General features: G+C 34.4%; 1 protein-coding gene across 1 annotated transcript in view; it reads right to left on the reverse strand.

Annotated features, from left to right (window-relative positions):
- LOC144246135 (uncharacterized) overlaps window positions 1–20,835 on the reverse strand; it is a 68,427-nt gene extending 47,592 nt beyond the window's left edge. The window contains exon 1 of the mRNA XM_077782586.1: window positions 20,535–20,835. Coding sequence (XP_077638712.1) covers window positions 20,535–20,835 — 301 coding nt within the window. The remainder of the gene's footprint in view (window positions 1–20,534) is intronic.
- Window positions 20,836–27,726: the final 6,891 nt, after the last annotated feature.

The following is a 27,726-nucleotide window of genomic DNA, read 5'->3' on the forward strand; positions in this document are numbered from 1 at the left end:
TGCCTGGTGAATAAACATAATGCAAACACCTGAAATAATTAAAGAGAAACAAAATCTGAAGTCTTTCATGCCTCTTCTGGTCTTTTCTTCTGTTCTATTTCAGAACACAGACAGTCACAACCAATGATTTTATTCTGGCTGAAAATACAAATACCTATATTCCCTTCAAAACTATACCAATTTCCTATTCAAATACCTGAAAGTTTTATTCTGTATAGAAAAGACAAATTAAACCCCCTACAAAATAAGAAATAATTATTGAAGCACTTAAATCATTACATGTCATTCTTTCCTGGACATGCTGGAATATTCTAAGCATAGAGGGCTCTCATTTTTTTGACCTTAACTTTCCCCAGTTTGCTTTTAGGCTGATTTTCCCTACTATGAAATTTTCATGTCTGAGAACATAACTCTGATACTGGTAATTTAGTGGGAAAAAAAAAAAAACAAACTATGAATCAAACAAATACATTGAAAGAATGCTTACAAATTCCTTTCTTAATACTGATTATTTAGCATAATGTATGACATTATATATTACCTGAGATTTTTAGGTATCTGTGCTTCTGAGAGACATCAATTTTATTTATATCAAAATATATTTTAAAAGTTTTTCCCAATTTTGAAAATAATTTATAATAGCAGGAAGAATAGTGAAAATATAACTGCAAAAAGGGTTCCTTATCTTGCAACGCTTATTTATTTCCCAGAATTTTTGTTATATTCCCCCTTTAGCATTGCTACAACACAATTCTATATGCCATTCTTAAAACAGTATATTACGTTATAAGTATTTTATAGATGCATATGATCCATATGTTATTCTTAAAGCTAATTTTTGGGCCACAGATAGAAAATCCTTCAGTGTCCCAGTGAGTCTTAAAATCTGCCTTACAAGCCAGTACAAGTTCGTATGGAATGTCATGATCCAACTGGCCCAAATGCTTGCCTAAAAAGTCTCTATTTCCTAATTTCATGGAATATGTCTCATCAAATCAGGACTGAGAAATAATGCTGGGGACACAGATTTTCCCATGCTTTTACTTCATCTGTTACAGAGAGATGTTTCATAATATATTACCTTTTGGTAGCAGTAGAAATATTTAGTATGAGAAAATGATTTGGAGGCTCACCTTCCCCATAGGATAATAATGCAAAGGGAAAAAAAAAAAAAGGAAAGAACTTACTGAGTACTGAAAAAATATTAGTTAATTAGCATAGAAAAGAAATTGATTCACTGTTTGAGTTCAATATTGACAAACAGGACAAAGGGGAGCCACAGCTGAAGTTAAATTTCATAGCACTTTATGAAAAGCTACATTTCATAACCATTCCCTCTGAAAAATATTCTTGCCTTGGGAGCAGTTTTATATGGATTCCTTTAACTGGTAGCTCAGTGTGAACTAAAGAAAAGAGAGTTCCTCCCTAAAACATATCCAGTACTGGATGACAAGTATCATAGTTCTGATAACAATGAGAAATATCTGTGTTATCAATTACATTTCCCCCCCCTTCCATTTAAAACTATACAAATCACAAACACCCTACAGTCTGTCTGATACAAAAATGCTCCTCTAGAATACTTAAATAGTTCTCTATGAAAATTGGTTCTTGTGGCTTAGTGGCCGCACTTTGAGTTTCCCTGTTTCAGCAGTGGCAGACATTTGGTTTGAAAGAATTCTTGAGGAAGTAATAAATTACTGAATTCACACACAAATCCTAAAAATGAAGAAAATATATGGGGGAAGAAATAATTATATTTTACTCTACTTTACATATGCAATGTGCATCTATTTTTAAAAGCATTATTATATTATTTGTCACCCAATATACGCAGTTTCACATCCAGTTCTACCAAGAGAATTATTCTTAGATTTTATCTCTTTGAAGGCTTAGAGGTAGATGATTCTGATGAATTAAGAGGTGACTTACACCTGGTATCAACGTAAACTCTTAATCTGTCAGAATTAACTGGTTTCATGTCATGCAATAATTCTGGATTTAGGTTTTCCTACATGCTGGGAATGTTGTCACAAATAATTTCATCAGGTTATGGCTCTCCTTAAGTGCTCAGAAAGTACAGTGTTCAGAGTTCTGTGACAAACGTAAAGTAGTTCTGCTGTAGATTGCTGCATGGAAAGTCTCATAGGAGTAATTCTATCTGTCTATCTATCTATCTATCTATCTATCTATCTATCTATCTACCTATCTATCTACCTATCTATCTATCGATCTATCTATCTATCTACATATCTACCTTTCTATCTACCATGCATCATCAGCCTTATCTGCCTGTTGCACATTTCATCTCAGCTGTTGAAATCAAATTATATTAATTTCATCTCAGCATTTGAAATAAAATTTAATGCATATATGTTTATATATGCTGCTTATAGACATTCCATTAGTGTCAAAAGGGCCTCTCAAAACAAATCACAAAGCTCATTCATATAAGCACCTTCAAAATTTTACTTAGGGTATTTCAATCAATGTTTGGAATCTAATGTGAAGTAACATGGATCCTTATAAATTTATAGGGAACTATGCAGATGATCTTTTAAGGATATTTTACAAATGTATGAAAAAGATTAAAAATCCAGAATCAATATTTTTACAGGACAATATCCAGTATTACATGTACCTTTGGAATATCCCAGGACTGTCTAAGTGAAAAAAAAAAATCATCATTTTTTAAACAATTTTTATCTCTCTACCCTAGCTAATTCCTGTTAGCATTTTATTTCCTGAGGATAAAGACAAGATACCTCAATTTTCAGAAAATTGAGTGTTATATAGGAAAAATGGTTAGGCTAATGATGAGAAACATAAGAGGGAGGGTGAGACTTTGGAGCCTTCAGCATTGTGCCCCCAGTATTTTTTACAACTTGTGATGTAAAGATATATGGAAAAGTTATGTGAAGCTTGCTTGTGGCTAATGCCTGCGCATACCATTCAATGAATATCAGCCCATGAATTCCAAATGGACAAAGGTCCTTTTCAGTAACTTTCAGCAAGAAATGAGATTTCATACATTTCAAAATTATTTATTTTTGGATGAGCATGGATACGTAATTTTCTCTAGGATAGTCTGCTGTTAAGACCTGGCTAATTTTGAGCTGCTCAGCTGTATTGCCTTGCACTACTCTGTTTTGTCCTTAATAGATCCTTTCTAACACTAGTACTCCTAGAACTGTTTGTCCATATTCCCACCTCAGAAGACCATTAGGAATGTTATAGGAATGTTTTAAAGAAAAAATCCAAAACAGCAGGTGTGATCAGTCTTGATCTGATTGATAACAAGAACTACATTACCTTTGTAGTTCTTGATATCAAAGGCAATGCTGTGCAGAAACAACGTGTTTTTGTAGCAGAAATATATGCCATACATAGTTCCTTCATATTCTTCATCAAAATGCAGAGGAGGTTAGTAACACTCTAATCTTGTACCCTGAGCACATTTTCAAATAATTTTCATTTTTAATTCACTTTTCATAGGAGCTAAAAAGAAAGGGCATTCAGATTTGCAGTATTGTACAATACATCTAAGTAGGGGAAAACATAGCAGAAGAGAAGAAACAAAAATTGGGTACTGTGTGACTGCATAATATATGCAATAGATAGATAAAACTGTTCTAATTACCAACACAACACGCTTTTCTTCAATAAAAGTGTTTGAGAGTTATAGATTTATTTCTTTAATATCTTTTCCCTAGAGAGTTATCAGAGGTTGTTTTTCTGCTGGAGTATATTCCCTTGTCTTGAGCTCTGAATGCCATGATTTGAGTGGAAAGCTGATTTTTGCCTACTTCTGAGTAGATGCACATTGCTGAAGGAGCTGTTCTCCACTGAATCACCAGTGTCCACCTCAGCACTTTCAGCCTCCAGGGCAAGCTTTTGGTATTAATCATAAATTGAATACATGAAGAATAATAATTAAAGAGTAAACTGTAATTATGAGCAACATCCAAAGGGAGCAAAAAAACATTAAATGTAGGCCCTAGGTTTCCTATTAGTGCATTTAGGATTAACTACAAACAGTCTTGTTAAACTCAATTAAATAGTTAATTGGATGAATTTTTCCTATTAGGATGGGATAAGAGGCTTGACTTTTAGAACTATATTGTTTGTAGGTTTTCCTCTTCTTAACTCTTACTGTGTATGGATTTCCTTTCCCTGAGAGACAGTTTAAAAAAGATAAAAAATTCCTTTGTATGTCTTTAGGGGGCTTTGGCATTTTGTTTCTTTTTATCACTGTCCCTCCTATACCCCAAAAGTATTTAGTGATATGTCAAATGCATATCTGCCTGAGAAACAGTGATATCCCCTTGTTGGTAGGGATCCTAGCAACTAGGATCCTTTTTCTTCACCTACAGTTGTCTGTTTTACTAAACCTGGATCACATGTTTGCCATCACAATTTATAGTACATATCAGTCTAGAAATAACTGCTTTCTTTGTATGTTTGATGAGTCAGGCTGAGCTGTATTCTGGTGAGTTTCTTCATTCTATTTCCCCATTCTGATTTTGTCAGCTGTTGCTAATGTGTGACAGTAAAATTAGATAGAATGAAGCAAAGCACATTTATTGCAGTACAAATGTTGTCACCTGTTTATACCTGACAGACCTTCCTGAGGATATTTTTGAACACTGCAGAAGTATAAGTGCAAGTAAACTGAGAGAAAAACTCACAAATATTTTAGGTTTCTATGCCATAGTGCTAAAATCTCTGGTCCTCAACAGATGCATAACTTCTGATTAAAATTTAATTTAAAATTCACTTTGATTTTTTAATTATTCTTCAGCTATGATCAAGTGATTTTTACACTGTGTAGTGGATAAAGATACTTGACATCTATGAACACCTCTAAAATGGTCTGTCAAAGGTGGACTAAACTCTTTAGGGGTAAGAAGCAGAACACAAACATGTCATTTAACACACACAGAAAGTACTTACATGGTAATATCAGATATAAGTTGCAGGTTAATTAAAAATACCCAGAAGTATAAAAGCAAATATATTAAAATAACCCCAAGCAGACCCTAGACTGAAGAAGGAAAATAAAATAAATATCATATTCTTCCTTTTGAGTGTTGAATGTTGTCACCCTGAAATCACCATCAGACTGATTACATGGACTTCTAGAGTCAAAAGTGCAATGGAAAGATAAGGATAAGCATAACACCAGCAAAAGGGGTAGGTACTACAAATTTTGTGCACTTATTTTTTTTTTGTGGTACAAGAAGATAGCTTTTCCAGATTAAGACAGTAAAAAGCAGAAACAATAAGAACACCTTCTCCTCCCAGCACCCAAATCTCAGGTTCATCTTTACTTCTTCTGTTACCAGCTATGCTGACTGTGGGAAGAATAAGATGGGGGAATGTGATTGTGGTTATATTATGAAACACTTGATGTCCTGCTGTTCCTTATTCCTCCCACTGTACCTCTGATCAAGCTTGAGGTCCTCTGCTAGGATGTAGTCCACGAAAGTTTCCAACATGGGTCCTTCCCACAGGCTGCAGTACTATAGCAATTATTCCACCACAGCATCTCTGATGGGCTTAGTTTTGTCCAGTAACAGGTTCATCTTGGAACCATCCTGAGCTGTCTCTCTCTACAATGGTGACAGCTCCTGATTTCCTATTCCAGAGGCCATCCCTGCAGAGCTCCTAACCTCTCTGCAGCCAGAAGTTCCCCATGTAAGGGCAATGTAGAATGCTAACACTACTTTTTGTTCTTTATAGTGAATGTTTTTCCTTTCTGCCTGTTAATAGGTCTGAGAGTAATAAGGTGTGGCACTTTTATCTAGAGGGCTTAGAATAGAATTTTGAGAAAATGTCAAAATGTTATTTAGACATCTGCATTTTTAGCATTTATTCAAATGAGTAAAAATAAGAGGTCATTGAAATCTTGTTTTTAACATGAATTGAAATTCAAACTCACAACACACTACTATCATGTTTAACTAACTTGACTGAAATTGTAGATTATATTTAGCTCAAGAGATCAGTCTAAATGGTCTTGAGAGTAAATTTTGTGTATAGCCACTCTGTTTTTAGAAGCTTGCTCCTTCATTGCATATCCTCTGATAATATAGCTGCTGGCATAGTAATAGATAGACCTCAATTTTGTTAGTATTTCCCTTTCAGAAAGAATTTAAAAAATAAATTAATCAGATGAAACTTAACTGTTTCTTGTTACTGTTAAAGAGATCAGTTTCCTGGTTATCACTGAATGTCATGTCTCTTTCTCAGTAGTTTATTTTAATCGTGGACTTTACACATAGATAATCTCTTAATTTTTATACTCCAAAAGCAGCTTTTTTCCTTCTTTTTTTTTTTTTTTTTTTTTTTTTAACACTTTTAAACATCTTTACCAATCCCATTCAATTTTCTTTACCCTGGAAAAATCTTTCTCTTTTTTCAAAAACTTAATAGTTTTTGTTATAGTAGGTGGACAACAACTAATGCCCTAGGCTAGCTGCAGAGACAAAAAATACATATGTATGATATGTAGAACTTAATTTCAAATGCCAGGTGCAGCTTGTTTCCTTTTTTCCCCTAGAAATTCTATTGTGTCTGATTTGTACCATAACTTTATTCAATTCTATGTAGTCTGAAATCAATCTCTCTTGTGATCTTCCTGAAAAAACAGTATGTTCATTTTCAGCAAATTTTAGCATCTTTAAATTGATGGGAATTTTTTAGAGGTACATACTCTGATTAACAGGGACAAAGCTATTTTGAATATCTACTTCTCCCACTCTGCATTAAAATGTAATGATTATTATTAAGGGTCATTAGGTAATTCCATCATGTATAACTCATTTAAATGAAACCATGTAAAATGCACATACAATCCAAGAATCAAGAAAATAATGATTTTATGTATTTTTGATATTACTATATGAAAAACATAAAAACTGCTGCTGATAAACCTATATGGTGCCAGTATTAAACTCCACCTGAATTGTCAGAACCTGCTCTACATTCCAAAGTCCATTTTGTCTAGATTTTCATTTGATATGTTTTGTACAAGTTTGTACATCACTTTCTAGTGTTATTTTGAGAAAGAAATATTTAAAAGAGCTTTTGAAGTCCTACACATTTTATGTTTCGAGAGTCATAAGGGAAATCAACTAATGTCATTTCTGCATCAGTAAGGCCATGGACACTAAGCAGATCTGTGGGTAGGATTCTACCACTAATTAAATAGAACCATGTCAACTTTCAAATTCCACAGAAAACAGAGAGGAAAAATGAACACAGAAAAAGGATGAAAAAAAAAATTTTGAACTTCAGCTCAAGAATTCAGAAAGCAGAAACTTAATAGCCTTTTTATTAAATTACAGAAATTGTATACAAATTGTTTTACATTATTCTTGTTCAGTATTTCAAAAGTCACTCCCTCTTTTATGATTTTCCTGTATTAAGTTTTTCATAACTGTATGTCTTCTGTTTTGAAAGAGCTACTGTAGATGGTTCAAGGATAATTTAGTCTGTATCAATATAAATCATCTCTAATTTTATTGAATGCTAGTTTCCTCTTGCACATCCTTTTCCCACCAGGTCATTGTAACACCATAAGACTTAGAAGAAAGAAAAGAAGCATGCTTTTTCTTGGCAATTTTCAATTGTTTTCTTCACAAGGAGGTAATATAATTTGAACGGGATTTATCTTTAATCTCAAATTTCCTGTAAGGACATGGTAAATTTGAAAAGGCTGTTACTTCCAGCTAAGAACTATCTGACTTTCAGTGATAGATGAGCTGATGCTTTAGTCAAGAAGATATAACACACTTTTAAACTTTTCAAAGTGCTTTGTTTTCTTTAGCTAAAGGTTAAACAGTGTCAGTTATTATTATGTTGTTATTATTGTCATTAATATTTTGTTCTTTTCATATGTGTGCACTAATGTGAATACGTATTTTTAAGTGTTGGATGTTGATCTGTAACTGCTTCTTACTACAATCAGAGCAGAAGATCATAAAAAGACACAAAATGGCAAGTAGTTATAGATAAAGTGAAAAGAAAACAAGCTGAAATAGCCTATTTTGAGAGAAAAAAATGTTAACATACTGTCTTATTTGTTATAAAAGGACATCCTTTTTCTTTAAAATAGATGCAATTCTAATTTGAAACTGAAATCCCTGAATCAGTCACTGTCAAAAGGGTCTTTCCTTTTCAGTTGTAGCAACTGAAAACAGAGATCTGTATATACACACACTTATATATATATTCACAGAAGGGCTTTTTAATATTTATACACACACATCAGAGAGCTAGAAATTACTATGATAAAGTGTTTAGAAGACTGCTCAGTCAGGCCAGTTTTAAACTTTAAAACTGAACTTTACTGATTACATTCATTGAGCAGGTTAAATTATGGTAATTTCTTGCACAGGATTAACTATTTTCATAACAAATGCAAAAATATTAGTTCATAAAACTTCTAAACTGGCTGTAAATTTAACATACAATAGGGGTGATGCAGTGTGGTGGGTCTATCTGCAGTTCTTTCTAGTTTTTAGTGACCAAGATGTGGATGTAGGGGCTCCAACTTGAAAGCTCCTCTTCAGAGATAGGTAGGATTATTCTTTCTTTCCAGCTTTCATTTGTTTAGTTTAGTTTTGCCTGATGGTTTTTATGCCTTTGCCTCCATCCTCTGCTTCTGAAACTGTTCTCTTTTTCTGTTATTTTCTACTTTCTGTATGTTTGAGGAGCTATCATTTTGTAATGTTAGACTTCCTTTTTCTTGTTCTCCAGCAACTTCTTACTTCCACTTCCTACATGGAGCTACACCCAGGTTCTTTGGTGATCACATTGCATATATAAATATGTAAAACTGTGTTTGATTATGACATCACAGTGCTACAAAATCCTTATAAATTGCTGTTAGTTGCACTGTTTCAGTACACTTTTATTGAAATTCAGGTGACTGTTAGTCAACCTGTTAGCTTATTTATATTGGGGCTGCCTTCTGGGTTAGAATTATGAAAACATGCAAACATTTTAGTTGTCAATAATCTTTGGAGATACATCAGGCTGCTCAAGATTTTTCCTAGTGTCATGGTTTGATACTGGTACAATGCCAGTGCCTCTATGAAAATGTAATTTCTCAATTGAATGCTGTGAAATGGAACTGAGAACAGAGCAAAACAGGCTTAAGCTTAATAACAGAAAAAAACTTTATTAGGCTACTACTACAAAAGAAAGAAAGAAAGGAAAAAGGGAAAAAAAGCACACAAAAATCAAAATGAAAACCTCGCAAAGCATTCTTCCTCCCACCACCCAACTCTAAGAAATCACAGTGAGACACAATCTGGACCCCAATCAGGTTTCCACCCTCCAGACAATTGATATTCAGCCCATCAAGGGAACAGGAGTCTCTCCTGTGCCACAGACCCCCCAAGAAAACAAAGCTGCCACTTCCTGTGCTTCCATGTCACACATGGCACTGCCCAGAGAAAAAGTTTGCCATGGTGACCCTTCTCCTTTCCATGCACAGTGCTCTCACCACCAATGCATGGATGGACAGACTGCTTTTAGGATTTTTCCTTTCAAGGATGCCCTGCCAAGAGCGGAGAAAACAACAATTCAGTTTTTCATTTTTTGGGACCACAGTCCCCCCCCATTTTTTCCATTTTCCCCTGGGACCGAGGGTCTAAGAACAGAGATCTTCTTCTCTTCTTCTTTTGAGAAGAGGGGGCACTACCACAAACCCCCTAACATTTTCTCTGTTCACTCCACTTCTGTCTTTTCCCAGCTGAAGCAGGTCTCTCGACTTTGCTCTGGCATCCTCCTAAAATATAGTCTTTCTTGAAGGAGAAGATTGGTTCAGTTTGTGGCCAACATGGAAAAGTCCAGCCAAAAGCCACTCCTTGTTCCCCTCCCATCTAGAATTCTTCCTTCTAACATCCCAGGGTCCAAGGTGTCCCTCTTCCTCCCTTTCAAACTGAGGAGGGGAAAAAAAATTCACAAAGCTTTCATTTTCTCAAGGAAGGGTTAAAAATCCGAACTCCCTGGATGGCTCGATGCCCAGACTTCGGCAGCTCCCACGCACTGGGCACCTTGCGGCCCCCTCCCCAGCTCCTCCTTCCCCGTGGTGAAATTGCTGACAAGACTGCTGCTGTCTCTTTCCCTCTCCCTCTCGGGAGAGAAACTCTGGGGGGGGAATGGAGACATCCCAGATTTCTCCACCCTTCCATCTGCAGGGGCCAGCCCAGTTCCAGTCCCTGCACCCTTGGGCCCACCTCAGTCAGGCCATGGGCCTTCCCCTCCCCACCCAGCCACAGCCGGGCAGGGGAGAGGCTGCACTGCGGCTGAGTGGAACCAAAGAGAGAGAGTTCCCCTGGGAATTCTGCTTTTAACCCCTCTGTGTTCTCAGAGGCGTGTCCACCTTCAATTGGTCAATATCCAAATTGACCTCTTCCTTCCGGAAAAATTCTTTTTCCGTGTCAAACTACAACACCTAGACAATCAGGAATATCTCCTCAGGTGAATATTCCACAACTTCTCTGAGCAATCTTGTCCACCATTCTTATCTTGCAGTGTTTTCCCTTATATCTTATCTGGTATGAGTACTGTTCACTGTCTTTCAACTGTGCATGTGTGAGAAGTGTGTCCCTTCAATTTAAACTTTCATTAGACATCCTTTGTCTTCTCTTTAGCATGAATAAACCCAAATTTGTCTTACTTTTCATGTATCTTGTATTTTATGACCACTGTGATGGACTACTGCTATATTTCCTGTAGTTTGTGAGTCTCTTGTATGGAATAGTCTAGCTTTGGACACCATATTCCAGATTAAATTGAAAAAGTGTCAAGTAGAGTGGAATAATTACTGTCTTTGACCTACCACTATGCTTTCCCTCGTGCAGCCTAGAATGAATATTGTAATATATAGTTAATTCCTTCACTTAAATATCTCAAAATTGATTAGATTTTTTCTTTTTGGTCTGATATTCAACGGAAAAAGAGACAAAGTATGTGAATAACCATTAATTCCTTTCAGTATTTTTGAAAAAAATTAGACAAACTTGTTGACTTATCAGCCACACAGTTGGTTTTTATATGGCCTTTTTTCTGGACTTTTAGTTGCTTAGTTGTTTAAAGCAGGCACTTCCTCCTATCCTGACTTTCCCCTTTAACGTTGTGTTTTTGATAACAGAAAGTTTAATCACAGTGGGTACAATGCAAGAGTGTTTTCATCTGTGAACTGATATCTATCAAAAGAAGGCAACTTGTTAAATACTGAAACACTTATATTAATGTTAAGGTCCTCTGTACATTAGTAGATGATAACAGGTGCTGTGATAATGGATATGATATATGAATTAAAACTGGAATTAAATGCAAGATTGTTATCAGAAAGCAGTATTTTCAAATATACAAGAAAAATGCAAGAAATTCAGACCTTGAGAACAAATTCTGGCTATTTCTGATTTGAAAATTAAAGTCCATTAATTAATCTACAGTATTAAAAATATCTTTGACCTTTCAAAACCTTTTCTTCCACATAAATGGTAAAAATGTTGAAAACAACAATGTATTCATAATAATTGATTGTATTTTGGTGATCCCTAGTCTATTTAATTTGTTATGCTATCATGTTATTCATTGTAAAAATCCATCCTCTGTAAAGTGATTTCTTGGCAGGAACATATTTGGATCCTTCTCAATCTTCCTTACATCCAGAGCACAGTGTCTCACACATCAAACTTTACTGTGTTAGCTGTAAATTGAAGTATGTGGAATTTCTCCAAGAAGCGTGAAATCAAGTTCCAGTTTTGTAAGTGAACATTTTTCCCCTTGAGCAGAAAATACAGTGTAGAGGATGCATGATCAGCACACCAATAAAATTTTACTTTTTTTACAAGTTAGGAAGTTAAAACACAAAGAAAAAGTCATACAAAAAATATGAGGGTTCAAGGCCAGATGAGAAATGTGCATTCTGTTATTGAAAGCAAAGCTGCTAGATTATGAATCCCTGAAGTTGATATTTTTCAGAATTCACGTCTGCAAATTGTTGAGGAAATGTTAAAAGGCTCTCTGCTCTTGTCAGAATCCACAGTTGGAGCTTAGCCTGAGGTTTGGAGGGGAGTAACTCTGATGAACTCAGCATAAGCTTTATCGGCCAGTTGTAAATATCTCTGCACCAAAACACTTGGGGCATATTTTCTCCTAACAGTCTAACTAAAGTGAAGTATTTGCTGTGAAAAATTTGATTTCTTCCTATATTGCAATACAGAGATTAAGAATGATCCACCAGGGATAAATTTGTATCACACAGGCTACCTCCTGTAACTTACCTGTAATTTCAATTGTAAATACAAATTATATTTGTGTCTTTACCTGGCTAAGTATTTCCATCCATTTTTAGCCACTATTTGTTTCAATGCAATTATAATATTGATTTAACCACTGAACAAACAATAATAAAAAAGTCTTGTAGTCTTAGAACTGTTTAAATGAGAAAGACAAAAGGAACGCTGCTTTCTCCCACTTACAGATAGGGAGCTGAAGAACAGTACAATTATTTAGTTTGCAAATGCTTTTCATCAGCAATGTATACATAATTCAGTGATTCACAAATCACAGATACTGTCACTAGCTCTGAGCAAGATATGTCTAGAACCCAAACTAGTAGAGATTTTTTTTTTAATAAGATAATTCTAGAATAAAAAGTATTATAGCAATGTTAGGTTTCTCTCAGCTGAGAGGAAAAAAAAAGGGCAAGACTGCACAGTAGCATAAGTTATAGCTATCCTGAGATATTAACTAGCCACCCTGCTCTTTGCCATGCAGACTTCATGCCTAGCAGTGATACTTCATGAACAGCAAACACCAAGAACTGATGCTAAATAATTTCCATAATGTATTCTAATGCTAATGCTTAGTCCTCAGATTGCAAGACTTTCTAGTCCCAGTGCCTCACGCAAGAAAATAGCTTCTTTCAAGTTCTGATAAGAAAAATTCTGTTTCCAACTTCAGAAGAGATTTAAAGCTGTGAATTTAGAAAACACAAACACATAGATTATTTTTACACTACATAGCCAGTATAGAACACATTTTTTGTTGTGGAAAGTTCCCTTCTGAGAAATTTTTTTATGGAAACAATTCTCAGTTAACTTTTTTTCTTCACTGTACCTCATTTTGGACTATAAAAATATTGGGAAGAAATAGAAAAATTCGTAAGTGTGTTTGAGGTACTGAATGATTAAATAACAGTACAATTACTACATGGTGAAAATAACAGATTTTTCCATTAATGAAAGACTGAAAAAAAGATCTCTATCTCACGCCTTCTTAGCTCATGGATTGTGGCAAGGCAACTTCATTTATAGGTATGGAATCATCAAGGTTGCTACAGACGTTTTGCATCATCAAGGCCAATTGTCAATGCAGCACTTCCACTTTAACCCCTAAACTACTGAAAAAACCACATCATCCAATATTAGATCCAGATGCCTCTTTAAGACCACCAGTGATGGTGATTCCACCACCACTCTGGGCAACCTATTCCAATACCTACTCACCCTAACAGAGGAAAAAATGCTTCTAATATCAAATTTGAATTTCCTCTGTCTTAGCTTAAGGCCATATCCTCTAGTCCTCTCACTGTAGGCATGGAAAAATATGTGTAACTCAAGTTTGTCCTACAGTTATAACTGTAATGTAACTGAGTATCAGACCAGGGCCAATCTATACATTCATGTATGAGTAATTAATTAGTTGGATGGGCCAACTAATTAATTACTCCACATCTAGTCATCCGCACAGATGAATTAATGGACTGATCTTAGTGAAAGGAATTGAAACATTGTAATTAAAATTATATCCACCTGCTCAATTAAATATTTGATTCATTGATGAAGGAGCTCTTTGAGAAGGCATTTTAGAGTCCTGAAGATTCCAATAATCTCAGCTGTGCCTACACAGATTTGTTGTTTTCCGTGTGTTAACCACTCAGGGAGAAAAAAAATCTGGTGCTTTCAACAATTTCTCACATGGTTTTTGCTGCATAATTGATCATACCATATGTGGATAGGGTGTTAATAGGGTAGAAGCTGTTCCTGGAAATGGAAACATAGTCATGTAAGACAGTCCTGTATACATAATTTACATAGATGGGTGATGTTTTGCATGTGTTTTCAGATCAGCCATAGAGATAGGTTCTGTATATGCAGGAGTAGTCATGCATCAGTTGTATTCACCAAAACAAAGGCTGGATGAGGTCTTATCTGATCCCATTTAAATACCTTCCTTAGGCTGTCAGAGAACAATCCTCTTTGAGGTACTTGATTCCCCAAACATGCTAAGACTCTATCTGTGCAGTAGGAAAATGAGGGAAATGGATGAAATATTTTGGCTGTTTGCTTCCTCTAACTATTCAGACTTAAAATTTTGTTTCATTATTTCCCAGGAACCATCAGGTCCTCAAATGAGGAAAGCATGGTTGGATTTTCCAGAAAGTATAGAATCAATGTAGTTATGTTTATTTCCTTTAAGAGTTGAGGCAGCTCTGGCAATCTGAAAGGTAGAGCATACCTTTTGCTTTTCTGAATGGCTTTATTCTCTTTAATACTAATTGTATTGATATGATTTATACTGCTCTTATTAAACTATTAATCTTCTGATACTGTAATCAAATGGGATGAAATAAACTTATACAACAGCAGTTTGATGTGAATCAGCAGACATTCTTTATTCAGGATGCTGGGAACACAGAGGACAATTCCTCAGAAACTGTGTTCCCAACAAACAAAACTCACCCCTTTTATATACTTTTCCTGCTAAGCCATTGTTACAGAAATTCTTTTACATCTTATGCACACTATGCAAGCTTTTTAATTTAACCTTTACATTGACTGGTTCCAATAATTCATTACTTCATCAAAATTCTTATCCTAAAACAATAATTGGCTACTGCTATTGAGGTCTACTGATTGGAATCCTTGTTATTAAAAGCAAGATGGGAAGGGTAGTGGGTTTCCAGGCAGCATAATTTTCTTAACAAAAACATAAGGGTCCAGTAACTTGTTGGTGAGGTTTCTGTGGTTACACATTCCTGTTTTCTATTTGAAGTCATAGCTAAGGCTTTTATAGTATTTAATTCATTATTTGATCAAATATTCATAGCAATACTACTGTTTTTATTCCTAGAAAAATGTCCAAAACTTTCTTCTTGTTTGTTTATATTTGTTTTTTTTCCCTGCTGTTCAGTCACACTGTCTGAATTCCATTATGTCTTCTAATGCTGCTGCATCAACACACCTACAGCTTATCCTTTACTTCTTTAGTTGTGGTTTTTCACAAGAGCTAGTTAACTACATAGTGCCTCCTGAGCTGATTCAAACTTACCAGCATCTAATCCAGTGTTTTCTTTAAAACAGAAAAAAAACCCACTAAACACACAGATATAGAAATGACATAATTAGAACAGTGGGAATGTATTACTGAACTGTACACTGCCACTTTTCAAAATATATAACTTAATTAGCAGCATACAATACTTTTCTATCACCTACTATATACATACCTAAATTTTTATCAATGTCCAAAACTACTGGTAATATTTTCATTTTATAACACACTTCTACTGACAGCCCACAGATACTGAAGAAATGAAAGCTAATTTTTCTGTTGCTAAATTGAAAAAATTGGAGGCATGGGAATAAATATAGACTGTTGAAATTATTTTTAAATGCAAGTTGCGAATGCAACTGAGCAGTCTTGTCCAAAGACTACTTTTGAGACTCTGTTGTTAACATTTTAGTTGTTGTCATTTTTATCACTGTCTCACACATCTTTATCACAGTGTAATCTAAATTTCATCTAGACAGCATCTATCTCCCTAGGTCTAATAAATATCTAGAACTTATGTCAGTCTTTTCAAAGGAGTGCACAAATGAATAAGGTTTTATCTTTACCAGTGACTATGCAACACAGAAAGTTTCTCTTTGCCTATAAGCATACAAGAGCAGGACCTTTCTTTTAAATTGATTTTTAATTTTAAAAGTATTCAGATCATCTAAGGTTAGATGGTTCTTACCCATTGTTCTGACAAGTAATCAATGGCACTGCTTATGGGAGTAAAATCTCCCTAATGTGGTCACATGTAGAGCTCACAGCCTGATCTATGAATGTCAGTATCATATTAATAAATCACTTCTGAAACACTTAACAAGCTACATGACTTTGAAATTTACTGTAATTTTCCAAGAAATAAAAACTTCACAAATCCTAAAAAAGCAAACTAAACCAAATAAAACCTCACATCATCGGAGAATTTAGAATAATCTCAAATCAAAAGCAATATTCAGTGATAGTAAGGAGGTGATATCAAATGTACAGAGGATCAGTATAAAGCATGAACAAAGAAAGGAACACAATATTTAGAAGGAGCAAATAATTTTTCTCCTCACGGTGATATTTGTTATAAAAGTAAATTATATGTTCTGAGTAAGTTGTACACAATTCTAAAGATCCTATTTGAATAATTATATATTCTCTTTGTGTACTATTTAGCTCTCTGTAATTCTGCTTATCATTCTAATATTAAAAATTCAGTTTTATTCTCACTGAAATTAATAGGCAGCCTGTCATGCTTGACATAATAAATGTAGTCAAAATGTTGATGAGTGGTGTTTTACATTTTTTTTCCAAATATCTTTTCGCATGTCAGTGTTGGGGGTAACTATGAAAAAAACCCTTGATATTCAGCAAATGTTGAAATAAAATCTTACAAAAACAAAGCAACATTTTAAAATTATTTGTGTTTCATGTCAGGACTACTTGAATTCTTTTTAAATTTGTTGTTCAGTTTGGGGTTTTAGCTTTGTTTCCTTCCCCTTGCAGTGTTAAGTGAAGAAGAGGTCAATAGCAGAAGGATCAATATCCTGTGTATTCCTGACATGAAAGACACTGAATCAAGACCTTGGGTAAGGCAGAGCAGGGTGTGAACTGGGTGTGAACTGACCATGAATTCTCACTATATGATTTAGGAAAATAGAGCTATATATTGCACTCCAAGTTCTACTCATTCTAGTATATTTCTAAGAAAGCAACTGATTTCACTAAAACCACAAGAAAATATGCTTTTGAAAACCTCCCAGATGATTATAAACTCCTAGAAAAGCAGAAATTCTTGGCCAACTTAGTAATTAAAAATGTTCCTGCTTCTATTTCAAGTTTGAAGTTTATCATGAAAGATTACTGCTTGAAATGTAAAACACACAAAATTTTTTCTCTAAGACCTCTATTTAAGTTGCTTCTTACTATCTTTTACACTCCAGGTTATAAATGTTTAACTCTATAACTCTGGAAAATGCACATTCCTCTTCTAAGACCCATGAATGTGCATCTACAGAAATCTATTAATTTGTACAAAAGGAACAGATAAACACACACCCCACAAAAATTAAAAACCAAACCAAAACAAAAAACCCAAAACAAACAACCCTCCCCAAACCAAACAAAAACCTCCAAAACAAAACCAAACAAACAAGCAACCCCCCAAGAAAAAAAACCCACAAACAAGTCTAGCATGGTTATACCGCTCTGTGCTACCTTGTTCATTATCATAACACTATAAAATGCTAAGTATCTCCATTAAATAATGAATGAGACATACAATTGATACTGAGATCTACTTAACAGGTAGAAGTTTAGAAATTTGATTACAGTCCTTTTATTTATTGAAAAACATCTATATTGAAAAGAGTACTTCAAATGAAAATATGGAAAATATTGGTAGACTTGAAATTGAATGTCAGGATCAGTATATAGTGTATGATGCAAGCATTAACAGCAGCTGTCAGAATTAATTAACATGTTTGAAATCTTAACTTCAGCAATAAAGAGAAAATAATATTATTAAGAATAATATTAGGTTTATCATGTCTAAAAATGTCACATTGGCAACCCTGAGTTTACTTGCTTATTCAAAATATGGCCAAATCATATCTTGTGCAATTATTGGATTAAATCAAGGCAATGTCCTAAGCATACAATAAAGTGGAGTCAACCCAACTCCATTGTCTTCACTGCAGCAATATGGAATCATGATGTAGCCAAGCTATCTTCAGGCGAGAACAGGTGGCCAAGGGAAGAAAAAAGATATTTTTATCCATAAAGAAATCCACAGAAGTTCTGCTAGAGCACTTCTTTCTAAACCCAGTGTAGAATCGTGCATCTCATAAACACTAAGAGACTTATTTTTTTCTTTTTTTTTAAGTAGACATCATTTTTCTTAAACATAAAGAATCCAGATACTACACTACCAGAGAGTGGGGTTTATGTGGACACCTTCTCTCCCCACAACGTTCCTACACCAGATTACCTTTTTCCTCTTACTAGTTTATGTTGTAATTTAATTTTTTGTTCTCTTTTTGACCTTGCTACATTTGAAACTTAAAAGTTTAACAACATCAGATATCAGAACAGATTATTGTATTTCAGCTTTCTAGAGATGCTTTCCAGAAAAGCAGGGAATTAATTTCTCTACTGCTTTTGCAGCTTTTCTTTCTTTTTCTAAGATAAATAAGTAATAAAACAAAGCATACAGACAAGGAAACAGATTAAAATTCTGACTGCTTCCCATATAAAACATGTACTGAAGTGCAGGAATCAGTTGCAAATCACAATTCTAGCCTCAAAGGGATAATTAATTAAGTTTTCAGATAGGTAACTCTGTCTTGGAAGACAATAGCATTTCAAATAACTCTGCTCTTATATCTTTTGTTTTCTAGCTTTTTTTCTGTATTATAGTCTGAATCCAATTCTCAGATATGAAAATACTTTCTCTTTTCATTTTTTAGTTAAATGCATGCTAACTCTGTACTGTAAACTCAGCTATTGATTTCAGCTTTATATTCTGCACATGCGTGTAGGGAGACAATAAATTTTAAGTAAGTAATCAGGTATGTTTCTGGACGTAATTATTCACTAGACACACATCAATCAATATTATTGTAGTTATACAGATCTCCATATACCCTACCTGTGCACATGTGTGCTCACACAATACACATAATCACATTTGTTTATATGGAGAAAAATCATAGAAAAGCAAATATTTTTCAATATATGGAGATGTTTGCAAGCAACAGAAATATATGTAAATATTATTAACTACAAAAAGCAATGTAACATCTATATATATATATATATGTGCATATTATCTGCTATTTTTTCTTCTATATTGTTTCTTTCTTAATTTTTCTTCTAAAGCAATATTTAGTGGACATCCAACTGTTATATGACATTTTCTTTGTAACTATTACATTTTAAATGTTTCTTTTTTGTTGGCATCCTTTCTAAATTCAATAACATCCTTTCTAAAGTCAATAACAAGCAGTAAAACTTTCAAGCAATTAATCAGTAAAATAAATAGAACATATATGCAGCTTCTAGATTTAGACTCTAAGAACTGCATTGTAAAACAATTTTCTGATTTTTTTTAATGCCAAATTAGATCAGTTCTCTTTCAGAAAAGGTCCACACATCTCAGCAGAATAGCTTTCTATGACTTTTCACTAAGTTTATGCTTTGATGCATTTTATTTATACAGCTGTGTTTCAAAGTGGTGTTTAGGGCAAAACTATTTCTAAATGTGAAAAAGCAGAAAGAAAAAAAATATATATTAAGCTTTTTATGTTCTTTCTTCCCTAGCCTGAAGGGAAGAGCTCTTTATCAATATTTTTTCTCCTAAGCACTTACAAATTATTTAATTATTTTCTGGAGTTCTGGAGTTGAGGACACCTGAGTGCAAAGTGGGTCATGATTCCTGGGGACTTTCTTTTTTTGTTTTTTTGAAAAGCTGCTACTATGTCCCCACTTCATTCCATATTGTTTCAAGTACTTAGATTCTGAATTAAAAGTTTAGTCATGTGACTTCTCTTTGACCAGTCATATGCTTTCTACATATGTTCTTTTTATTGTCAATCTAGCAAAAAACCAACCACAGAGGGAAAAACTGTGGCTAGAGTGGGGACATACACTTTATCAAGCCACAGTGAGGTAAGAATAAGAATGTAAAATATTTATGTATTTTTGTCCCTAGACAGTAAAAAGTAAATACTTCTACTCCTACAATTACTACTAAATGTTATTATTATTTTTTTTATTATTATTACTTCTTTTAACTATCTATAATTCTTGCTAGTTTATTGGGTTTTTTTGTTTGTTTGTTTTGTTACTTTTAAGTTTACTTTTTAAATTTATATACCAATTAGCAATTTGATAAGTTTTCTATTCCTTTTGTTTTGTGGGGCTTTTACCTGTTTCCTTTCAGTTCATTGCTGAACTGATTTTTCCAAGTGGGTATCTCTGTAATACCTATATGTTTCTTCCATTAGTTTGTGCTTGTATTAGCAGCAATGTTCTTTTATGAAACTATCCTTTCATTGTGTGAACTCATTATTGTTTCCTTTAAGGAAAAAAATCAGATCTGCTTATTTGAATCTATGAATTTTAATATGCATATTTTTCTATATTAATAAATAAATTTCAACATTTGCAATTATCTTTCTTACCCAATTCACATTTTAATTTCATGTTCTCATTTTGCACTCGTTCATCAGAAACGATGATAAAAAGGTTTAGATTTGTCTTCAACTTGTGTATCCAAATGTTGGCTCCAACAGACTCCAAGAGATTGCTTGATGATCTCTTACAGATTTCTGTATCTGAATATGTGTCTCTCTTTACTAACAGAGGCACAGCTTGTAGTTCATAAACTTCAACTGACTGTGCAACTTCCTGATCCCAACTGACTGAAGCACCTGTTCTGCACTGTGTACTGCAATTCTCTTCACAAAACATCACTACTCTCATGGTGGGCATTCTAGGGACAAGCTGATCACAACCATAATTTGGGTTAGTAATTTACTTATTTTATCATGAGAGAATAATTCCTAGCACACATTGCTTGCTCTTAAACAGCTCACAGAAATCCACACATATTGCTTGCTCTTAAACAGCTTACAGAAATCCAGGTTCAAAGAATTCTGGTGATCTTTTTCTTTTACACTACTTTAACTGGTTTTCTAGACACTATGCACTTTTCTACTAATTACAGTAAATCTGTTGCTTCAGTTTGAATTGCAGATATCTTACCTGTAGCCCAAATATGAATGCTCTTTAATCAATAGGAGACACTAGGAATGCAGTTAATTTTATATATTTCTGAATGTTATACTTGTTTTACCATCAACAGGCTCTCATCTTACCATAATACAGTTATAGATCTTAATTAACTCTTGGCCTACAGACACCTTCCTTCTTACCTTTTTTCTTAGTTGTTTATTTGTCACATTTTAAATCAACTGTTTTTCTATGAAGTAATTTCAATTTTCCAGTTCAGAAATCCTTTGCTTCAGCATCATATGGCATTGAATTTTAGTCTATGTTTATGACTTCATGTATTTTTTTTCCTCAAATAAATCCTCCAGTTCTTAAATTCCCCTTTAGAAATAACCTCATGATATGATGTTCATGTATAGTCTTTGTGACTCTTGAGGGCAGTATTTTTATTCTTTTCTCTTTTCTACTTGGCCCAGTCACAATCTTATTATTTTGTAACACAGTAAATCCTTGATTTGTCTCTCCTCCCTTTTCCCATTGATACGCTTTCCTAAACTGCATGTACAGCAGTAATTTAATTCAAGTTTGGTATTCCATTAAATTATGCACCAAGATTTCCAGTTTTAATATTCAAAAAATTTTGTCACAATATTAAACTTGGAGGGATGGCTCTGTGGTCCAGTGAAAGGGAGTCCAGGTCTTTTCCTAATGGAGTTAAAAACTGAGGAGAGTTTTGCATATGAATAGTTTCCAAGGAACAGGAATGACTAGATTTACAATGCTAATTTCTATTCTGAGAAGGCAAACTGAAGATGTAGGATTGCATGTTTAAACTGGTAGTTGTGAAATGTCTAACAATATGTCTGAGAAAATTTTGCAGCAAATTAAGTGCCAGATATACACCATTGGTATAATTTCTATGTGCTCATATACCTTTGTATGCATGTATATGCCCTTGGAACTGTGCCACTCATTTCAGATTTCGTTAGGAGGAATTTACTTTCTGCTTGGCAAGGGCTGCAACTTTAGGGCCACTCACTAAAATCAGAATAACTTTTCCTGGGTTTAATTAAAACTAGAATAGTAGAATACTCTAGATATATCTTACTCATGATCCAAGTGATTTTAAAAATAGCATGGTCAATAGTTTAAGTTGACATGATGTCCACTTAGAGTGGACTCTGCTTGTGATGAGGCTGCACCAATGCAGGATGCAGTGGGATAATCACTTCTTCTGACCAGCTGGTGATGCTGTACTTGATGCTCCCCAGGATGGGCTTGCTCTCTGGGCTGCCAGGGCACACTGCTGGCTCACACTGAGCTGCTGCTGACCAAGAGCCCCAGATCCCTTTCTGCAGGGCTGCTCTCTAAGCAGTCCTCTGCCAGTTTGTACTTCTGCCTAGTCTTATTCTGTCCTTGGTGCAGAATCCAGAATTTAGACTTGCTGAATTTAATCACATTAATCATTGTCTAGTGCTCTAAACTGTCTAGATCCTTCTGTGAGGCAAGTCAGCATCCCTTCCCAGTTTGGTATGATCAGCAAACTTGCTAAGAGTATATTCAATTCTTGCACCCACATCATTGATAAATATATCAAACAGAGCTGGCCCTGGAACTAAAACAAGAGGAAAGTCACTTGTGACTGGTCACTTGATAGATTTAGCCCCATTCCCACAACCCTTTGAGCTCTGCCCTTCAGCTTGGCCCAGTGCACCAGGAACCTCATCCCACAGCTGGACAGTTTGTCCAGATGGATGCTGTGAGTGACAGTATCAAAAGCCTTACTAAAACCTAGAAAAGCTACATTCACTGCTGGCCTTCATCCACGAGGCTGAATTGTATCCCCATTCATCTGCTAAGCCCAGAAATAAGTTTTGCACCTTCAAGACTGGTTACAAGAGTGAAGGGGAAGGAGAGAAGAAGTTAGTTTCATTTTAGGATTGAACCATAATATCTGGGAAAACAAGGGGGAACTGCAGATTTTGTATAAAAAGACTTGTAAGATTTCCTTACTCCCTTGATATACAGGAAAATATGTTTGTATATAAAACCATGATCTTTGGTTATCATGGTTGAAAAAGCACTTCACACATGCAAAAGTTCTCTGGCAAAATAAGAGGTTTTCTTCCAAAAGAAGAAAAGTCACAAGTCCTCTGCATTCTGATGTGGTGATGCAGACAGACCATAAATATGTATGTAACCATTCCAATTATAACATTATATGCATATAAATATAGACATTTTTAAGTTTAAAGTGCCACTGAGCTGTAAGGAGTTGCCCAAACTTTTACAGAATAGAATTAAACATTTCCAACCATATTTAAATTGGACAAATATTACAAACCTGAGAATGCAGAATTCTATAACAAACAATAAGATATTACATTTATGAAAGGCAAAATTATGGTTATATGAAGTGTAGAATTGATGGTGTCATATCAAAACTGTGTTTAAAAAAAGGCAGGAAAGCTAATGAATTAATAATCAAATTCCAGCTGTATTTGAGTTACATGGTAAGGTTTCAATAGTCAAGGGGGCTGCAGGGGTGGCTTTTGTGAGAAGCCACCAAAAGCTGCCCCAAAGTCACACAGAACCAGTTCCAGTTGAATTCCAGATGGACCTGTGAAACTGAATCAATCAGGGATACTGCACCCTGTGAAGAAGATCACGGTGAAGCAAGTTGGCTCCATGCAGTCAATGCAGATCCATGGTAGAGAAGATATCCACTCTGCTGGCTGTGAAGGATCCAGTGCCAGAGAAGATAGATGTGTCCCAAAAGAAGCTGTGCCCCTGTGGAATCTCCTCAGTAGAGCTGGCTCCTGTCAGGATCTGTGGCTCTAGGGAGAAAGGAAGCCTTATCAGAATAGGTATTCTGAGAGAATATGTGATGCCATAGGGACCCATGCTGGAGCTGTCTGTTCCTGATAGAACTCACCCCGTGTAAAAGACACGTGCTGGAGCAGCTCTTGAAGAACTGCAGCCCATGGGAAGGACCCACACTGCAGGATTCTGTGGAGTACTGTCTCCTGTGGCAGGGACCACACACTGCAATAGAGAAAAAGTGAGGAAAAAGGAGAGCAGGAGTGGAACTGTTAACTTCATTTCCCATTTTGGGAAATGGCAATAATTTTTTAATTTTTTTGTTTAAATTTTTAAATTTTTTTATTTGTTTAATTGGCAATAAATTAATTGCCCCAAGTAGATTCTGCTTAGCCCTTAATGGTAATTGAAAGATCTTGGTGCTTCTGTTTCTGCCTAGAAGCCTTTTCTAAGCTCCTCCTGATGGAGGAAGAGTGACAGAGTGGCTTGGTGGGCACCTGGCAGCCAGACAAGGTCACCATACCACACCAGTTCAGTATAGTGCCACTGAAGTAAAAAGGAGATTCTCATTTGTGATTTAATAATAGAAGTTCTGCACAAGAGTTTTTCAGTAATTATATTTGTAAGGCCTCAGTGAGTACTGTGTCCTACATTTGGCATCTGTCTAAAAATAATACATAGAGAAATGGAGGAAAGGCTCAGTATGAGGTCAGAAAACATGACCACTGAAGGAAAGAAAGAATTTAAGGGAACAAAAGATCATGTCATCCTAAAACTAACTGTCATTATTTGTGCATCATCTTCACTGAGAGGAAGGGAAAGAAAATTTGTACACTTTGAAACAGTAACGTTAGATGCTAGGCATTTTATTTTTTAACTGTTTGCCTATTTAAGTTTCAGAATTTCTTCTACAGAAGCTTCTTAATATTTTACTTGCACAATGTTTTCCAGATAAAGATGAACTATTTGTGATCTTTACTACTACATAAATTTCTGTCAACTTACTTTTAATGGCTCTCAGACTTTATAACATACATGAAAAACTGAGAATTAGTGACAAAAATATAATAGATCTATAATGTAGTCCATAGTGGTTATGGTGGAAAAGAATAAGATCTTAGCAGTTCCATAAAAAATTTTAATCCTATGAGTCTCCATTTCACTGTCTCAAGGTTACAGAGTGCAAAGAGAAAAAAAAAAAAAATCAATTTCCAGTGAGCCAGTATTTTATACTTTAAAGAGAATATTTCTAGGTTTTAATATTCCATGGAAGCTATGAATGGAAAACAAAGAATCTGTTACAAATTTGTTTGTATTTTGTGGGTAACCTAATTAGACTTTCATTCCTGTAGGACTTGGGAAGTCTTTCTATATAGATAAAATGTTGATTTTACTTCAATAAATACAGTCCCATATATTACATTCTACACTGAAATATATCCATAATTAGAATTCTAGCAAGTGATTTTGTAAATTTATAGGATGCATTACCACTTTATGGACATTTTAATTTACTACTTGAATTAGTAGTCCACATTAGAGACATTAGGAAAAAAAAGAAAAAAAAACACAAACAGTTATAAACACTAAATGGGATTAAGTAAGCATTTTTGTTAGCCCCAAAGCTATCCTGATATAGCTTTATTGTCTTAATCAACTTAGTTGACTCATTTTACTGCTCTTTTGAGGTGGATGTTGTGGACACATGCTGGGGTACTAGTTCACTTCTGCCAAATTAAAAATGATAATTCTCATGCGTGAAATAACTGCATGGACTAATGACCAAGTCTCAGCATAATTTGAAGTGAAGTCTCAGCAGGTGGCAAACAATTAAACACACAACATAATATAATATAGTCAGAAGTATTTTTTCTTTTATTTTTTAAATAAAAAAAAGGAGGGAAATAGGGAAAGCAGATACTCCTTTCCTTGAAGACTGCTAAACTTCACTAATAAATTCAGAGGGATAAATGAGGAAGAAATAAAAAATGTGCCACCTACTAATAGAACTCTCCCAATTCTAATCCAGAATTCTAAATACAATATAGCTGTTTTCTTATGAAAGTGAAGACATGATTCTACTCCTACTGAAAAAATAACCCAAAATTATAAACACCCAAATTTTTTTTCAGCAGCAGAATAAACCTTGAGAAACACTTTGGCCTAAGCCACACTTTCCTAAGCCTCAGAAATACTTTTAAGCCTACTTGAGGAACAAATATGTAATAATTTAGTTATTATTTAAATGAGAAAAGAAATTCTAACCCCAAATCAGAATAACTTGCCCCTACAGAACCCTATCTAATTTTTCCTTACTTTTATATTGGATCACTTATTTGCATGATTTCTAAGAGTGTTATGTGTAAGTGCTGAACTTATGTCTCTCAGATAATGATAAGAAAGGTTTTTCTTGAAAAAATAAATGCTTTTTGAATAACATGGAATGTTTTCAGGGGTTCATTTCTTCTGCCTGCAGGCATTCAAAAATACAGTAACTGGATTTTAATTTCAAATATAAACTTAATCAGTTTACAAATATTCATAACCTGAGTTTCAGATTATTTAATACAAATTTATATTTCATTGTGAAATTTCAGGTTATTTTAGGAGTTGGTGACTGTCTGCTTAAGTTTATATTTCAACCTATGCTAAAACATAAATAGTTAAGTACTTCTATAGAATAGGAACTTAAGATGCCAGGTAGCTCTTAGAAAAAGAATTAGGGTGCCTCCTATATTCCAGAACAGTCTACACATAAAGCAGAAAGGATTGGTGTAATATTCGCTCTTTAAAAACTGTAGATTTGTGTTGCTAATGAGTTTTCAAGTTAGGTAATACTGAAGGGTTTTTTTAATAAATAGCTTTTATCTTTAAAATAATTAAAATAGAATAAAAACTGGCTCAAAACCAGCAAAAAAATTCTGGGTTTGAATTTATAACTACTAGACTATATATAACTTAATAGTAAAATGAAATAATTTTAAAAGCAATAACTTCTATTTTTGTTAAATATTATAACTTTAAGACAAGAATAATGCTGAAGATAAGCATGAAATCAAGCAGTTCAATTAACACAGAATTTTTGTACTCTGTTAGTGGCAGTCCCTGAATATATTTGTTATTTTTATTTTGAAGACAATCACAGAAATGCTGATTTTCAGGAGTAAACAAAAGAAACCCAGGGCAAGACATTCCCGTTGTTGTATTTGCTTTTTTTAAATCTAATGTTAAGGGGCAATTTGCAGCTGCAGCTATCATTTTAAAAGGCTTCTTTTGGAGAATGTCATGCTGGGAAAACAACTAGAGAGACAAACTTCAAAAGAGCAGATGAGTACCCTCCCAAACATAAAGCACTTCTGATAAGGGGACTTTCTCCTTTTAGTCACAGTGTGAGGAGAGAACCTGAACAGAAATTTTGTGAAAGGTTTCTGTCTGAAGAAATGTGGAATCAGAACAATGTAAGTGTGTTGTATTAGAAAATGGTTTCTTGGAACCTAGTGTTTGTATTCTCTGATTGTTCAGGGTTGGTTTGGGGGGGTTTCTTGGCTTGGTTTTTTTTTTTTTTTTTTTAAGTTTTCGCAATAACTCTGGTAAACAATCTTTAAGGCCCACAAAATTTTACAAATAATTTTCTGCTCTCTCTCTCCAACACTTTTCTTTTAATTGTACTTTTGTTTAGTCAGCTTAGCACAGATGCCATAAAATTACATGTGAAGAAAAAACACATTACCCACATTGTCACATTTCATTTGAAAATGTAATTTTGTCTTTAAGGTACATAATTATATTAATTTCACTGAAGATTTAGGTTAGTATTGTCAC

This window comes from Lonchura striata, chromosome 4 (genome assembly GCF_046129695.1).
Source record: "Lonchura striata isolate bLonStr1 chromosome 4, bLonStr1.mat, whole genome shotgun sequence".
NCBI classification, from domain to species: Eukaryota; Metazoa; Chordata; class Aves; order Passeriformes; family Estrildidae; genus Lonchura; species Lonchura striata.